Source organism: Cariama cristata, unplaced genomic scaffold (genome assembly GCF_000690535.1).
Source record: "Cariama cristata isolate BGI_N322 unplaced genomic scaffold, ASM69053v1 scaffold1308, whole genome shotgun sequence".
In the NCBI taxonomy this organism is placed as follows: Eukaryota; Metazoa; Chordata; class Aves; order Cariamiformes; family Cariamidae; genus Cariama; species Cariama cristata.
In genome coordinates this window covers 4428-23137 of record NW_009632605.1, presented here as the reverse complement: position 1 = coordinate 23137, position 18710 = coordinate 4428, and the positions used below count along the sequence as shown (strand labels likewise).

At 39.4% G+C, this 18710-nt stretch overlaps 1 protein-coding gene across 1 annotated transcript; it reads right to left on the bottom strand.

The window, feature by feature from the left end:
- Positions 1-7688: 7688 nt before the first annotated feature.
- LOC104166455 (DENN domain-containing protein 4C-like) lies at positions 7689-18362 on the bottom strand (the record flags this gene model as incomplete). The annotated part of the gene is made up of 4 exons (XM_009706394.1): positions 18299-18362; positions 15415-15742; positions 8704-8956; positions 7689-7758 (listed from the first exon to the last, which is right to left on the bottom strand). Coding segments are annotated over exons 1-4 (715 nt in total), but the record flags the coding sequence as incomplete, so codon positions are not given.
- Between the last annotated feature and the right edge of the window lie 348 nt (positions 18363-18710).

Genomic DNA, 18710 nt, shown 5'->3' with positions numbered 1-18710 from the left:
CTCCTGTGCCTTTAAGATTTCCTCTTTGATAAATGCCCAGCCTTCCTGGACCCCTTTCCCCTTCAGGACTGCCTCCCAAGGGACTCTGCCAACCAGGCTCCTGAACAGGCAAAAGTCTGCCCTCCAGAAGTCCAAGGTAGCAGTCATGCTGACCTCTCTCCTTACTTCTCCAAGGATCAAGAACTCTATCATTTCATGATCACTATGCCCAAGATGGCCTCCAACCATCACATCACCCACAAGTCCTTCTCTGTTCACAAACAGCAGGTCCAGTGGGCACCTTCCCTTGTTGGCTCCCTCACCAGCTGTGTCAGAAGTTCTTTTCCACACACTCCAGGAACCTCCTAGACTCTTTCCTCTCTGCTGTGTTGTGTTTCCAGCAGATATCTGGTAAGTTGAAGTCCCCCATGAGAACAAGGGCTAGCGATCTGAGACTCTTCCCAGCTGCTTATAGAATATTTCCTCTACCTCTTCATCCTGGTTAGGTGGTCTATAGCTGACTCCCACCATGATGTCTGCCTTGTTGGCCTTTCCCCTGATTCTTAACCATAAACACACAACCCTACCCTCACCATCATCAAGCTCTAGACAGTCAAAACACTCCCTAACATACAGGGCCACCCCACTGCCTTTCCTTTCCTGCCTATCTCTTCTGAAGAGTTTATAGCCATCCATTGCAGCACTCCAGTTACGTGAAACATCCTGCCATGTTTCTGTGATGGCAACTATGTCATTGTTTTCCTGCTGCACAATGGCTTCCAGCTCCTTCTGATTGTTGCCCACACTTCATGCATTGGTGTAGATGCACTTCAGCTGGGTTATTGATCCCTCCACCTTTTTAGGGGGAGAAGCCCTAATTCCTGCGTGACCATTCGCAGGAGCTTCCATGGTATCTAACCCACCAATGACTCTTGTGCCTTTGCTGCCAATTGGGTCTCCATCCCGTGCCTCCACTGAGGTGGCAGACCCAAGGACCTCATTAGCACATCGTTCCTCATTGACATGTCACCCCCAGGCTTATCCATGGCAAGCCTAGTTTTATCCCTTTCCCCCTTCAAAGCTAGTTTAAAACTTTCTTGATGAGCCCTGCTAGGTCCTGTGCAAAGATCCTTTTCCCTCTTTGTGACAGGCATACCCCATCTGTTGCCAGTAGGCTTGGTGTCATATAGCCTGACCTGTGATCAAAACCCACAAAATTCTGCTGATGACACCAGTCTTGGAGCCAGCTATTGATCTACTCGGTCTCCCTGTTTCTGCCCTCATTATTTCCTGCAACGGGAAGAATAGGGGAGAACACTGCTTGTGCTCCTGATCCCTTAACCAATTGTCCCAGGGCTTTGAAGTCTGTCTTGATTGCCTTTGGACTTCTAGTTCCAACCTCATCACTGCCTATCTGAAAAACGAGAAATGAATAATAATCGGAGGCCCCCGCCACAGTAGCAAGCTTTCTCTTCACGTCCTTAACCCAGGCCCCAGGGAAGCAGCACATTTCCCCAGAGAGTGGGTCCGGTTGGCATATTGGGCCTTCTGATTCCTGCAGGAAAATCTCCTATGAAAACTACCTGTCTTTTTTTTTTAATGCAACCATTTTTAATGCCAGTCCTAGGCCGACTCAACCTCAGTGACTCCTCTAAGTTAGACAAACCATCATCCTTGTTATTGTTTCCACTTGTAGAGCCTCATGCCTATTATGCAAGGGCACCTGGGAAGGTGGGGCAGTCACAGAGGTCATGCAGCTGCCATGCTGGGCAGGAATTTGCTGCCATTGCCCCTTATCTTCCAAGTTACTGTGTTCAGCCAGATGGAGAGAGCATAGGGAATCCTCCATACTATGCATCCTATCTGCCTTTTGGGCCTGTCCCAGGGAAGGCAGGGTGCGGTTCCAGTAGGCTATTTCTCTCTTGCACTCCCCGATGCTTCTCAGCCTCCTCGCGGAGCTCTGTCACTCATTGGAGGAGTTCCTCCACCTGGGCACACCTCCCACAGCTGGGCTCACAGCTGCCATCTGGTACTGGCTTAAGGGCAGGGCACCGCCTGCAGCCCCACACCTGGGTGGCAGCACATTGCCACCAGAGCTCTGCCTGAGACGCTATATCGCTCATGGTGGGTGCAGAGTGTAGAGAGGCCATGGCTTTCTGCCTGGTGGATACCACTGCTCCCTGGTCGAGGTGGCAAAGCTTCAGAGACCTTCCTGCGCGCCCTTCCCTGTGAACTGCTGTGCCATGCCCTGGCTGATGCACCACGCCGTGTTTTCCCACCCTGTTCACAGTGCTCCTGGTCACTGGCACTCCTTAAGGCCGTTTAAATCTCCCACAGTTGCTCCTGGCAACACCCAGGACACAGCCTCAGTCGGAAAGCTGCTGGCTCCTGGTGGGACTTGCTGCTCTTCCTTGGGTTTCCCTGGGTCTGAGACCCTCCTGTCTGCCCTAATCTAGTGCTTGTTACCATCGTCACCACTGCATGCCTTGCCGATTGAGTGACATCATGCAACTGATGCTACATGGAATAAGTGGGTTGCAATGATCACACAACAGACACAGTTAGGAAACCCCAGTCACCCAGGAATTCTAGAATTGATCACAGACTGGCCAGAAGGCAAAGATTTTGGAATATCACCAGAAGAGGAGGTTACCATGCTGAAGAGGCCCCACTATACAATGAACTGCCAGAAAATGAGAGGCAATGTGCCCTGTTCACTGATGGGTCGTGTCACATTGTAGGAAAGCATGGGAGGTGGAAAGCAGCTGTATGGAGTCCTATATGACAAGGTGCAGAAATCGTGGAAGGAGAAGGTGAATCGAGTCAGTTTCCAAAGGTGAATGCCATTCAGCTAGCATTAGACATTACTGAACGAGAAAAATGGCCAATACTTTATAGTGACTCATGGATGGTGCCAAATGCTCTGTGGGGGTGGTTGCAGCAATGGAAGCAAAGTAACTGGCAATGCAGAGGTAAACCCATTTGGGCTGCCGTGTTGTGGCAAGATATTGCTGCCTGGCTAGAGGACCCAGTTGTGAAAGTACATCATGCAGATGCTCGTGTACCCAAAAGTGGGGCCACTGAAGAGTATCAAAACAATCAACAGGCAGACAAAGCTGCTAAGATTGAATTGGCTTGGGTAGATCTGGATTGGCAACATAAAGGTGAATTATTTATGGCTTGGTGGGCCTATGACACCTCAGGCCATCAGGGAAGAAATGCAACGTATAGATGGGCTCGTGATCAAAGCGTGGACATGACCACATGTCCTGGTTTCGGCTGGGATAGAGTTAATTTTATGCTTAGTAGCTGATACAGCATGTTTTGGATTTGGTGTGAGAATAATGTTGATAACACACTCATGTTTAGTTGTTCCTAAGTAGAGCTTATCCTAAGTTAAGGACTTTTCAGTTTCCCATGCTCTGCCAGCAAGGAGGTGCACAAGAAGCTGGGAGGGAGCACAGGCAGGACAGCTGACCCGAATCAGCCAAAGGGATATTCCATACCACAGAATGTCATGCCCAGTACAGAAACTGGGGGGAGTTGGCCAGGAAGGGCTGATTGCTGCTTGGGCATTGGTCAGTGGGTGGTGAGCAATTGCATTTTGCATCACTTGCCTTTTCTTGGGTTTTATTCTTTTGTTATACTCCTTTTCATTACCATTATTCTTGTTATTATTACACTTTATTATTATTATTAGTAGTAGTGTATTTTAGTTTAGTTATTAAACTGTTCTTATCTCAATCCACAAGTTTTTTCTTTGTTTTTTGATTATCCTCCCCACCCCACTGGGAGGGGGGAGGAGTAAGCAAGGAGCTGCATGATGCTTAGTTGCCAGCTGGGGTTAAACCATGACACCATGGACACTATCACACAGGTTATCGATGAAATGTGAAATATGTGCTGCAATCAAGCAAGCCAAGCAATTAAAGCCTCTGTGGTATGGAAGATGATGGCTGAAATACAAATAAGGGGAGGCCTGGCAGGATTGACTATATCCCACTTGCACAAACCGGCCAAGGCAAGTGCCGTGTGCTCATAATGGTGAGCTCATCCCAACGCCTGGAACACTATCCTGGGCCTTGAAAAGCAAGTCTTATGGTGACGCACCATCCCAGAAAGAACTGAGTCAGACAATGGGACTCATTTCCAAAACAAGCTCACAGATACCTGGGCCAAAGAGTATGGCATTGAGTGGGTATATCACATTCCCTACTGTGCATCAGCCTCTGGGAAAATGGAGTGATACTATGGACTGTTCAAGACTACATTAAGAACAGGTGTGGGACCTTCAAACATTCGGACGTTCATTTAGCAAAGGCCACCTGGTTAGTCCAACTAGAGGATATGTTAATCCTGCCCAATCAAAACTGCAGAAGGGGATACTGTAGAACGGGTCAAAGTCCCTGCAGCACATATCAAAAATACGCTAGGGAAAACTGTCTGGGTTACTCCTGCCTCAGGCAAAGGCAGACCCATTCCTGGAATTGCCTTTGCTGAAGAATCTGGGTGCACTTGGTGGGTCATGCAGAAGAATGTGGAAGTCTGATGTGTGCCTCAAAGGTATTTGATTTTAGGTGAGAACAGCCAATAGAATAAATTGTATGATGATGACTGCTATATAACCCTGCCACTGTATGTCATCATTATTATAATTGCTATTTGCTATATCAATGGTATTACAGTAAGAATCACTTAGATTAATGAAGAATGAACTTTGATAAAACCAAGCAAAGCACAGTAGTGATGGAACCACAACTGACTTCAGCATGCAATGATCCAATACTACACACCATCCTCCTGCTGCGCCCATCATCACTTGCCCGCTGCACCACACCAAAGCCTGATCCTACTCTGCTGACTGAACGGACTTTGCACCATCCATCCTGCCCTGAAAGACTGTTATGACAGACGGAGTCCAAAGTCATGGACTGAATGAACTCAAAAGACATTTGACAGAGATGGTCCATAGACTGCAGGAATGATATCTGTGTGTGTACATAAACAGACATGAAAAGTGGTGGTCATTAATTGGAAATGTATTGGCAGCTGTGGGATCTGGGCATGACGTAAAAGGTACAGAATAAGAGGTGGATATTATCCTGCTTTCAGCTGGGACAGAGTTAATTTTATGCTTAGTAGCTGATACAGCATGTTTTGGATTTGGTGTGAGAATAATGTTGATAACACATCCATGTTCTAGTTGTTGCTAAGTAGCACTGACCCTAAGTTACGGATTTTTCAGTTTCCCATGGTCATCCAGCAAGGAGGTGCACAAGAAGCTGGGAGGGAGCACAGGCAGGACAGCTGACCCGAATCAGCCAAAGGGATATTGCATACCACAGAATGTCATGCCCAGTATATAAACTGGGGGGGGGGGTTTGGCCAGGAGAGGCCCATCACTGCTTGGGGATGGAATGGGCATTGTTCAGTGGGTGGTGAGAAATTGCCTTGTCTGTCACTTGTCTTTTCTTGGGTTTTATTCTTTTGTTACATTCCTTTTCATTACAATTATTATTATCATTAGTATTATATTTTAATTTAGTTTAGTTATTAAACTGTTCTAATCTCAACCTATGAGCTTTTACTTTTTTTATTCTCCTCCCCATTCCACTGAGATCAGGGAGAAGTGAGCAAGTGGCTGCGTGGTGCTTAGTTGCTGGCTGGGGTTAAACCATGACAGGCAGATGGCTGGTATTCTGAACCTATCAATTCATGTGAATTCAACAGTGTCACTGGTCTCAGGAGCTCATCAGTACTTCAGAGCTTTTCACATGCTACCTCTCAGCACATACTTTTCCCCTCCCCACCCTGCTGTTTTCTGGTAACTATTTTCCTATTCACACACACAGATACCTACAGAGCCCAATTACACAAATTCACACAGAAGTGGCTTTTAAGGTAACCATAGGAAAACTGTAACAACTTAAACACTGCTAACACATGTGGTAAGTGAACATCTCTTTAACATGTAGGCTGCATTTCCATTCCAGAAACTTCTTACTTGAAAGAACAGGGAAATCCATGCACTGTGAGCTTTGGTTTTAAGTGCATGGTTCAGCTTACATGGGACTAAACAGCACATACTCTTTCAGCTATTCCCTGTTTTGGTTTACTTCCATCTTATATGAAGGCTTAAAAAATACAATTTTATAAGGGAAGTATTTAACAATTTATTTTGTAGTATTTCTCAAATACAGAAGAAACAACAAATGCCTATTTATCTCCATAATAACGATCTGAACTAAAAGCAAGAACTAGTCACAGTGTGGAGCCATACCTTTTCTGCAGAAGAGCAGGTCAGTACAAATGTTGAGAACACTGGTAGTGGGTATTTGGTTTGAGGGTCCCAGCACTCAATAGTAGCTCCCATAGGAAGGCAGAAGAGAGGTACAGATTCCGACAGTGGGAATGACTCATAGTTCTCTTGAGGATATCTAAAAATTAGGCCTTCAGAATGGGAGAAGAAAAAGTAAGCACATTTGCTCTGCAAGCCCTAAATAATGTAAGCAATGTATTTTCCACAGTATACAGCGAAGTCTCTTGGTTATCTGGACTATAACTGAAGATTACATCTGCAGAAGAAGAAAGTCTCTCATCTGACAGTACATCTAAGTCATCCAACTAACAATCATTTAAAAACTGTGCATGAATACTGAAGCACTCCCTTTTGATAACTGCTCAGAAAACAGTACATAGTAACAACTAATCAGTGAAGATTTTTACTTTAACCTGTTGGGAATTACCTGTGATATTTAAATGTGCCATTGGAATGGATTTTATTACAGAGAAATTCCTATGAAGAAATTGATCATTTATCTACTGTAAAAAGAGCAGCAGTATCTCCATTGAAAACAGGATGAACTAGCTAACTGTCCACATTTTCTGCTAATCAGTCAACATGTTCAATTTAAACAAATTGTTTATTCAGTTTTCAGAAATATATCTAACTCTTGCTGGTAGAAAATAGGCACACAAGCATTGGTTTACTATTGCTGTTATCTAGCTTATTTTATGGTACATTGACTTCATTATCTATGCTTTCCATTTCTACTTGGTAGTTTACTCCTTTCAAAGGAATTTGATGCACTTAGTGCTCAACAGAAACTCTTCTGAAAGTTTTTTCTTTACTTCTTCAGAAGACAAATAATAATCTGTAGCAATGCATTAAAAAACTTAGAAAAGCCAGAGCTGAAAGAAAAGACTTGTTGTCATTTATTGTTCAGAACATTTTTCACTCTCCTCAAATACAAATCAAATGGATAGGTGTGGAACTGACAGGAAGAAACACATTTAACTTTCAAATTAAATGAAAGACATTGCATTACCCATGAGACATAAAAAGAAATATGAGTAAGGTTGAATGGAATTTTTAATTACTCCTTCTCATCATCACCAACAAAAGAAATATTAAGTCTTTTGTTATATCTGAAATGCTTGCTAAGCTTTCTGCTAAAGCTCCTAAGCTACCAAACCTGTCATGATAAGAACTAAATTAATACAGAACAATGTTATTCCTATTAGGGCTTTTTTTTTTTTTCCCCTGGGAAAAAGTGAGGAGAGCAAAGAAGGCATTAGAGTTCAACTGACATACTCTAGGAACAGAATTCTGACAGCACTTATATTTTTAAAATTATTATTTGATTTCAACAAGGCATTTGAATCCTTCTGTTAGCATGTTTAGACAGTCCGCTTCTAAAATTACTTACCAGCTTTATATGCTAAAGAGTTAGAAGCTGGCACAGACTTCTTGTAACAAAGGTATACACTGGAACCCCACTGGAAGACACAAGTTTCATCTTAGAACCAGCGAAGACAACAGGCAGCAGAGAAATCAAGTATAAGTGTTTGAATATACTCCCACTTACAAACAAAGCAGGCATTTAAATAAAAATGTTACAGAATAAAATGACTGGTTGGTTCCTGAGTGCATATAAATCATGAAATCAAGAATTCACCCTTCTCATATTTTTTAGAGATTACAGGATTTACATAAAACAATCACACCACCACACTACTCTCTGACTTATTCTGACAGAAGAACAGGGAAAAATGCAGCAGATCATTTGCAGCTTCACATTTTCTTGGTTATTTAAAAGGAGACTCTCATGGGAACCTCATCAGTGAAAGTGAAATTCTAAACATCCTCACTTGAAGCTTTTACCATACTTTCATAAACTGATTATTTACGTAGTGTTTTTGCAGTTTGTCTAAATACACTCTACCATTTGAAAAAAATCACTTATTTCAGCCTGAGTAAACTAAATGCAAAACAGACTAAATAAAAGCAAATGGATTGGAAAAAAAGTACATTATGAAACTATAAGCAGTAACTACCATTCTTACATGTCTTACTAACACAGGCATTAATAATAACTAAGAAAAAAGTGTTTGTGATTCATTCTGTCACTCTTACCAAAGCGGAGGGGGGTAATTAAAAGAAAAAATAAATATTCCATTGCACTACTCCTAAATAGCACCTAGACATGAATACGCAAACTGAAGTAGTGAGTAATTAGTATGAAGAAGTAATTCCTAACACTAAAGGAAATCAGAGCAACAAAACCTACAAAACTAAAGTCTCACACATGGTGTATAAAATGAAAAAATTACGCTGTAGTAATAGAACATAATTATAACAGTGCTAAGAAGAGTTCAAAGAGCTATTCCTTTGGGTTTGTTTTTTGGGTTTAAAAAAAAAAAAGGCAGCTTTTAAATACTCACCATACCACAATTTAAATTCTTATCAACTTTGCAGAATGTATGAGGAGGAGTTTCTCCTTTGCTGGTAACAATAACACAGATATCTGTCACTGCCAATGAATTCTGAGGTCGTATTGGAGGAGCTCTTCGATATGTGATAAAGATCCGTTGAGAAGAAGCTGAACTGTTGTTAACATTAGCACAACGACCATAAGGAGTAGCTTGAATCACCTCGCAGCCTGAAATGATGCGTTCCTTCCCTTCATATAGAACTCTGCAGACAGGAAGGAGACAAAATATTATGCACATTCAAATATATATGAAGTTACCTGGACAAATTCACAGAAATTGTCCATCCGCTATATCACTGCAATGTTCTAATGTGCATTTTATATATTGTCTTTTGTCATGCATGATTTGAGGCAAAGAAACTGCTTAGAAATATTTAAGTATTATAAGAAATCTCTGTGGGAACAAATCACAGTTATGCAAAAATAAAATCAAGCCACTCTGAAAAGGATTTAGTTATAGAATTAGTAGGAATGCTGCACTATCAATGAAAATTAAAAACAAAGGAAGCTTTAAATTGCTTGCACACCTGATACCTGGTAATTTCTTAGAAATTATTTCCATCACTAAAATGTCTGGAAAGTCATTTCAAGCTTGCCTTTTTTTAAGGAACATTGTTGGAAAAGAACAATATAAGACTGAAATTTGCTTCATAGATGAATTTTTACAGAAAAAAAACCCAAACCCAGGAATTATTTCCATTCATATTTTCAATAACATTCCTTAAGGGAAGGTGTGGGGGGTGGAGGAGACATACTAATACTCAATTCCACAGAAAAGGAAGAAATACAGTGGACTGTACTCCTACAAAGCAGAATATATCTTGCTCTGCCGTATAGCAACACCCACATGGTACCTGGATTGTTTAGACAGATCAGTAGTTTAGATCACCATGTTCTTAGTAAAAAAAGAAAGATCCTTCACAGCAGCTAAATGAGATAAACCCTCACACTCTGATCTTTCCCAAACACAAAGCTAATTCAGCAGAGACGATGAGAAGAAAACGTGGAAGTCAAATCATATATCACTGCATATTTTTACTGCACAGATGCTAAGATAAGGCAAGCTTTATCTCCCGTTTGACATCCAAACAAGCAACGTTTCTATTTCCTTCATTCTCTGCAGTATGTACAGAGTACTTGGCACTTTCAAATCAGTTTTCATCTTTACAATACATGGCAAGATTTAGGATAAAGGTAACACATTAAAACTTTGTATTTTGTCACCTGCAGGTTCCCACATGTAGTCCATCACAACTTTACTTTAAAATAAAAAATAATCAGGCAGTATATCTTTTACTGTCCCAAAAATGCCCTTGGTTAAATGTTTGACAGATTACTAGTAAGTATGTACCTGCAAACTTCCAAAAGTCATGTGTATAAACTAAAAAAAAAAAAGTCTTTTTCCAGATCCAACAATTCTCAGAACTTTCAGAAAAATATAGACCATTTAATTTCCCAAATTAAATACTACTGACCATCTTTAAACTGGAATATGCAAATCTTACTGTTTATTCTGATTCCACAAAACAAATATGTATCTTGTCATAGTATTGAGGATATTTGTCAACTACAGTCCTAGAATACTTTAATAAAGCACAGAAATCATGAGTTGGGACTATATTGATGTAGCTATCAGGCTGCCACATAAATTTATTTGGCTAGTTCAGGGAGGACAATATCCTTGCCTTCAATAATGGTTTCATTTGTAAAGAATCTGACCACCACACTTCTGCCACATTTAAAATCACATGCAATCTCAGGTTCAAAAGCAGCTTAAGAACAGTATTTCCAAATTGTAATATTACTTTTAATATACTATCTACTGGTTCAACATACATCTAGAGAAAGCACATGCTATTCAAATTACTTCTAAACTAAATAGTATTCTGGAAGAATATGTGTTTTGTTCTTTTCTTGGGTTACCTACTTCATAAAGTTGAAAAAAACAAATAAACAAAACCAAAAACCCAAACACAAACCCAATAACTACAACGGCAGCAGCTCTCAGGCCACCTTCATTGTGCATAAAGAGTTCACATGAACTCTTCACATTGCTGCCTTACATTATTTAGAAGAGAATATTAACAGAGCAGTCTCCAATGGAAGTTTCAGTTCAGTTTTATTTCATTTTCATGTATTTGAAATAAAATCCAAGAATTTAAAGTCATTCCAGAAACATGTCAGCTGACAGCTTTTGAGAAGGAAAACCATACTAATCAGACAATTCCAGCAGTTCAATTTAATATGTTTACAAGTATTCTCAGAAAGACATGTAAAGACTGAATAATTTCTCAGTTGTGCAAATACTTTTAAGAGGTAAGGGGCTGACTGGAGTTCAAGACTGTAAGAGTGGAGTCGTCTCCCATCAAAAGAAAAAAGAAAATGAAAGCAACTCTCACCCCTACATATATACCAGTAGAAGTGTTATTAAACCCACATCATTTCGTGATCTCATGCATAGTATTGAATTTAAGAAAACAAGCAAAGAGAAGAAAACCACCACACATAGATCACTCAAATTAAACAATTATTTTAATGATTCAGACAAAAACATTCAGAAGCGATGGATGGAATATTTAACATGACACCCTGTATATACAATACTCCTACATGTTTCAACTTGCCGGTGTCTGCCTTCGATTAATTAGTACTGATCAGGATAAGACTTGTTTCCTGCTTCTATGAGCTTATACTTCGGCCTCAATCCTACATACACCTTCTTTGCTACATTATTCTATCAACTTCAATAAAGTTTCAGTTCAAGCAAAAGATAACCTACAGTTTCCACTAGATGTTAGGTCCTTTCTTTGTAAAATCTTGTTATCTCTTTGTAAAGCTGTTTCATATTGTACGTGGAAGTTCTCTCATTACTAGTTTTACTGGCTTAAAGCTATATTTCAATATATCAGATAACAGAGTTTAGAAAATATAAATACAACCTTCTTGCAGCTGTTGAGTTAAAAACTTTGAACCACAGAAAACTCTGCTTCTGGAAAACCATTTCAAAATAGGCTGACTGTTGCAAATTGCGTCATCTGGGGCTGCTCTCCAGATTTCTGACTTCTCCTCTAGGTCCAAACACATTTCTGCCTCTCACAGTCTTTACACAAAATAACTCTTTATAACAATTCTTCCTATCTCATTTAAGAGAAGGCAGTATGCAAGTATTGAATAATCAGAGAACTAAAATAAACACACCAGGTAGTAGGAGAGTCAGAGGAGATGCACTGGGTCATGCAGAGGGAAAAGATTGACTTATCTTTCAATTCTACTGTCACCACTATTACTATTTGTCTAAATATACAAGTGACTAGTTTCATCATTATTATCCTAAGCTGTTCCAAACACCCAAGTGCAGTTGTCACACTGGTGGGATTTAAGGAACAATGGAAGATGCTGGCTATTAAGAACATCTTCCAGCTTCTATTATGTTTCTTGACATTGGAGTTCACTTTCATTTTTTAAATACATCTCTAGTAAAGAAAAACAGTTGTTCAACTGATACTCCTGCAGATATATTCAGAAACCAGGTATGCAGAATGAGACGGGTCCTCGGCACAGAACCACTAACCAAACTAAAGCTTCCCATACTAGTAAAAAAGCATAAAAATCAGTATTTATTTACTTATACAATGCAAGTTACCTAACTTTTGCATTACTCAGTAATACAAGAACCAGTGCTTCAGACAAGAAGTTTGATATTCTTTCCTTGGTCCTTTCTACAGTAACTGCTACAAATTGCAAAACCACTTATACTTAAAAAGCATTTTTCTGTCAGGTTTTCTTCCATTTAAGAAACAAGTGCTGGAGTTCTCCCATATTCCTAACTCAAGTGCAAAACAAAGAGAGGTGAGATCTTGTTTCAAAGTCTCACTGCACCTAAATCAAAACAAATCTCGAATCTCAGTTCTTGTCTGTTTCTGAAACATCAGCAAAAATTTTGGTTAGGAAAGCAATGGAATGACTAGTAGCTGAATTATGTATAGACCTATAAGCTTAAGATACTAAATTTTACAGCTATATGTAGGAAAATGACCTCAGAGATCTCTTGTCCTAGGATCAAACCTTTATTTTTCCAACTAAAAACAGCCACAGCAAATGCAACATCCAGGGGCACGGCACATGGCCTAATCATATGCAAGCGAGCACCTGCAGCAGGAAGTCACTCTAGCAACTTACAGACACTTCAACTTAAGAACAAGTGGAAGAATAGGAAGGAAAGAGGATGGAGGGCACAGAAATACAGAATACAAGGACAACAGCAGAGAAGCAGTAGAGCATACCCCTATTTCCTCCTTCCTCCAAACAGCATTTGTTTAACTAGTTTCCCTAAAAATAGCCCTGAAAGAAATACACACACACAAACATTTATCAAGAATCATCTGAATGCTTAGATTACAAGATAACTCAACTTTATGTATACGTTAAAAACCTTGTCACAAGACTGTGGATTTGACCCCTTCAAGGGATATACTCTTCCTCTACCTAGTAAGTCCACTCAGCATGTCAGTTGACTTAATGGATATTTAAGGCTCAAAGATAAAATACTCTTTCACACTTGGTTCTTTGAGCAAGAGAAGCATAAAAGAGCTTCTTTAAAAGAGTATAGAACAAGATAAATTAGCCTTCAGACTGTACATACATTTCTTGCCCAAACTCCATTTTCATTGGAACACACTGAAATTCACCAAAACCAAACCAAAACAAACTAACACACCTTGCTCTAATCATCTCTTGCACACAGTTGCAAAACAGCAGGAACAGCAGACGGAAAACATTCATGTGCACCACTGCTCAGAGAGAAAAGCCTGCCACAATTTGTTAGGTGTTACATCCTAGCTAGATCTGTGTAAAACAAAATATAGAGTAAATACTACTTGCCAAATACCACAGTTTTCCACCAATAGTTTTTTAAAAGTGTTTTTGTTACGGAAGCCCTTAGTCAGCCAACTATTTGCCTGTTTTGTTTATTGGCTGTTTCCTATGAAATCTACCCAATCACTCAAGATTGTAAAGTTCTGGAAGACATGAAAATAAACATGCTAGCAGAGTTGCTTCCATAAAGGCACATGAGAAAGGCTGATGGTTTAGTGATCCCTTTGAGGAATCACTCCCTCTAGAAATTCTTCCTTCTGCTAAAACTTACTGAAGTTTGACATACCATTCAAAGAGTAACTTTCTACTGCAATGCTATGCAGTCAAATCCCATTGTAACCATTACTTCATCTTGCAGTATCAGTTACACATGGGAAAACACTACTTTAAAAATCACAGTTTCACTGAAGATTATTAGAACATAGTTTAGATAATCAAGATGAACTGAAATTAGAATGTACCAGATTAATTATACAACTTGAACTATAATCTTCAGATCAGAGATCTTGCCATGTAAGTAATTTCATTACTAAGATTTCACTATCGGTTTCTTCCTGACTGGGCTCTACTAGTCAGTTGGCAGTCAAACGGTAGGTCAAAAGCAGGGTATGTAGGCATTGCGCCTGATGTGTTTAAACGTATAAATGAAATTAACTAAACTTATTATAGCTTATATACAGGTGCATGTTTTTTACTTTACTATTTAAAAACTAAATAAGGAAAAACACACATATGCCTTATTTTGCCATTGTTGTAACAGTTCCCCCTACCCACACTCCATTTTCTCATTACATCCCCAGTAATTCCACAATGTTCTTATCCAAACCAGAGAAGTAGAAGCACTATATAGAACACTTCAGACAATACTGTACTGCCGCATGAGTTATCACAGATTGAGCATTACCTCAATATGCTAGTAGCACGGACTATAATATTCACCACCTCAAGATCTTGCAGGATTTTGTGATCTTGGTCCTGAACACTTACATTAAACTCAGTAGCTGTAAATAACAAAATTAGTTCAGAGCTTCCCTGCCAGGCTGCCCCCTGCATTTATTAAGCACTGAACTTAAAGCATTGACTATATCGAAGGTTTTCAAACACAGTACTAGTAACTCTTTAAGAATTTAGGCCTCAGACATCAAAAGGTATGGTTTTTGAAATACAAGCATGATTAGAAATACCTACCGAAAGACTACATAGTCCATTGCTTGCAGCCAATCATGTCTGAATTGCAAGCAACCTCACAAATATTTTGATCTGACAGTAAGGCAGGCAACAAGATTCTAGGTAGGTGGATAATTTTAAGATCTTTGTTTCCGTGTCCTACCATTTTTAAGAGATATCTTTTACCTTAAGCATTAAAGTGAATGTCACAAAGTGATAATTTTTGTCTTCTGAAGTCATCATTTTCAGACTAAGCATGTTATATTTTTGGATTTGCACTATATCATTTCTACAAATTGATTTCGTACTATTCTCTCACCTTTCACAAAACTGCAGCAGAGAACTTCATTTCTCATATTTGACTTGCTCCACCTATCTCTATATATCATATTTTTAAGTAAAACATTATTAATTTTAAAAAGACAAGTTCACTAGGAGACTGACACTTTTTTCAACTTATTTCAGAAAGAAAATACTACACAGATACACACAATAGGCAATATAGATTCAAAGACAGTATGTTCTTAAAAGTTTTCTCATATCTGTTTTCATCATCATCTATGAAAAGTAAGATTTGATCATTATTGAAGGAGGAACTGAATTGTTCTAGAAATCTCACCCGATGTCAGTAAGAGGCGGTTTGTCCCGGCCTCTCTTGTAGCAAAGAAAAAGTTCAGGACTCTTCAGACTTCCATAGTTTAAGTTGGCTTGAAGGGCTGTAGGGGTGGCTTCAACACAGGTGTATCCCTCTGGGACAGTTTCACCAGCTGATTTAATTATCACAGCAATGTCAGTAATCGGAGCCTTTGGACCAGTTGATTTTGTTTCATGTCGGTTTATTTCTTGGTCCAGGAGTGTTGCAGTATCTGTATCAGTGAGTCCTGCCACTACAAAATAGTCAGCCACTCGTGGACCTTTGTCTTCTATCATGGTTATGTCAGCACTTCCTGGGGAAAATAGAGAGAGAGAAATCAAACACTCTGCTTTCAAGCTAAAGCCCTTCCCTCAACAAGTATGAGAGTTTAAAACTTTGAAAAAATTTTTGCAAATAAAGAAATTCGTACATAGAGATTTCATGAAAATTCTAGGGAAAATCCAAAAGAAATTTTTATTTCTGCTGCTTAAAAAGATAGTATCGTCAGTAATTGGATTTCAGTTCTAGTACTGTTAACAGTCATGTTTTTGCACAAGGAAGTTTAAGTGAGATAAAGAAGAACTCAAAGCTCCTAACACAACAGGTACACAAAAAGTTGCTTGGCATTAGCTATCACACCATTTAAGCTCTTTGTAGGCTATAAACTAATGCAGGTACCTCTAACTAAAACCATATATATTTTTCTGCCATTGCTTAGTGAGTAATTTGACTACAGAATTGGGCTGCTCTTTTTCTTTTTTTTTTTTTGAGAGAGAACAATTCCAAGTACAGGCTCACTAGTTTATCTTCTGCACATTTCACCCATTTTGTTTCATAATCTAGACCTAACAGTGCAGTCTTGAGACATTCAGCTGACAACTGTAACATCTGGAAGTCGTTTACAAAAATCACAGATCCAAACCCACATTTCATCAGCTGATCAGGCAGTACACATCATTGCTCAACTGCACATTCCAGATCTGGAAAGAGTTGTTCCCTCAACACCAGCGATATTCAAGCATATGATTTTAACGTGGTGAAACGCAGGTTTCTATTAAGAGCAAAACTAGCTGACAGACTCTGTTCAAATATCTCAAACACAATTTCAAGTATCCAATCCCATGAAATATCTATCTTTTTAAAAGTTGAGTGAGAAATATTTAAACAGTAGATGTTAAGGAATACACTTGAATACTGTTATACCCCTTCAGGAAGCTAGGGACCACCACCTAAAGATCCTCTTGTTGCCATCACTAGATTTCTGGGAATCCCATCTAGAAAGCTAACCAAGAATGGAAGTCTGGTTCCCATTTTTGAAAATAAGACTGCAACAGCTGCCAAGGTTCCACCTACCAAGGAGTGGTGGTCCATACGTGTTACCAAATAATAAGTGCACCAAAATTGAAAAGTTTCTTGTATTTAGAATGTCCTAGTATGACAACTGCAGAAGCACTGGCCTCTGCTAACAGAAAGTGGTTTGTCGGAGACAGTACAATCCTGTTGCCTGCAATGTGATTTCTCCTCCAGTTCTTATTCTGCTCTTACTGAAATTACATTGAAAAGGTATTTTCCATCTTCACACTTTACAAGACTTATAAAACTTCTTATTGGAAGTGTTCTGAGTGCTCAGCTGAAGGAAAAATCAGTTATTCATCCTGCAGGCTTACTAAAAAATCTTAGCATAGGATTATGCAACTTAGGTGCCAACCACTATACTGCAAGGTACTGTAGCATGAGATGAAAGGCAGGGGAAGGGAGGTAACTTCATGCAAATTTGTAGTGCCTCTATACTCCAACTAACTCCATTTTTTATTTTCTAACACTGAAATGACGACTTTTCAAATCCTTTCAAACCTGAAGAAGCAGTACCTACACCCTTTAAAAGACTCTTCTATTCAGCAATATTTTTCCACAATGCTTTTCACAACATCACTACGGTGTTCTCTAAACACTTCAGCTAACAGCTTCTGCAGGGCAGTCCAGAAACAGAGATCCTGAAAAGAGACACATAAGTGTGTGGCTCCCCTGAAAATGGGAAAGCCATGGGACAGCCACTCATACGACTGAGTTTTCAGGCCTAAAATATGTGGATATCAACAGGAACAATAAAAGGTCTATTCAATTTGTCAGGCGTTCAGTGTCCTGAAGAACAAGAAAACAGCATCAAAGCCATAACTACTTGTGAAGCTTCTGAATCTCTTTCAGCTACAGAACTTGCAGCAGTTTACCCTTTTTACTGCCATAAACAACATTGTATTAGTGATAAAGCCCATTACAGGTAAGCAAGTCAGCATGAAATGCAGGGGTAATGGCTTCAACTTAGTGTGATATAAATTGGTGCTTCCATTAAAAAGTCCCTCCTCATTCTGCCACTGCTCATTCCCACCTTCACTTTTGTCCAGAACTATAGTTTGTGCAACCACGTAATGAATTGGGACACGGAACTGTTCTGGCTGAACGCTAACGTGGCTGGCAGAGACTGTCGAGTGTTCAACCAGGGCAGTTCTCCAACCATTCACTGTGTCAGCACGAAAGCAGCAGTACACCTCTTTCCGCAGCAGCACTGACTTGCACTGGATTCATCATAAAACTGTGAAGTCTAAGACGTTTCAGTTTGCCGCTTAGATGCTTGGACTTGTTCACAGAATTATAAAAATAAAGAAATACATAAACCAACCTCTCCCAGCTCCCTTTAAAAGAAAGGAAAGTTCTGAGCCAGAATATTTTGTCATCTGGGAAGTACTATTTGCACTTGACATATGTGAAACCAAATTACTGGAACAAGGTGCTAAAAATAGCAAAATGGTTAGCATCATGTGTTTTTCTTAAAAAACCAAAACCTTTGTTAAATGATCCAGCCTTTTATTACCTGCTACATGCTCATACAGCTCACTATCATGTTCTCTCAATGCAACATTAAAATTGTCACCCATATTTACGTTTACCACACAGAGCAGGAAATAAAACAGCAACAATAACAGCTTACAACTTCAAAAATCTCACAACAGTTTGTATTTTTAATCACAGCTGTAGTTCCTGGAATTTCACTAATGTTATCCTCAAGTGTTTTTTAAAGTAAAAGTTTAGCTTTCCTGGGTAAATAGAGGGAGAAAAATTTAAAAATATGTAAGAAATTGAAATCTAAGATTTGGAAGGTTATAATGGAAATGTAGAGAATCCATTCCCAAATTTTTACCAGTATGGATCAATAAAACTGTAGCAATTGGTTGCTAAGGAGCATACACTTATATCTATGATTTTGTATTTTTCTCTTAGCCATG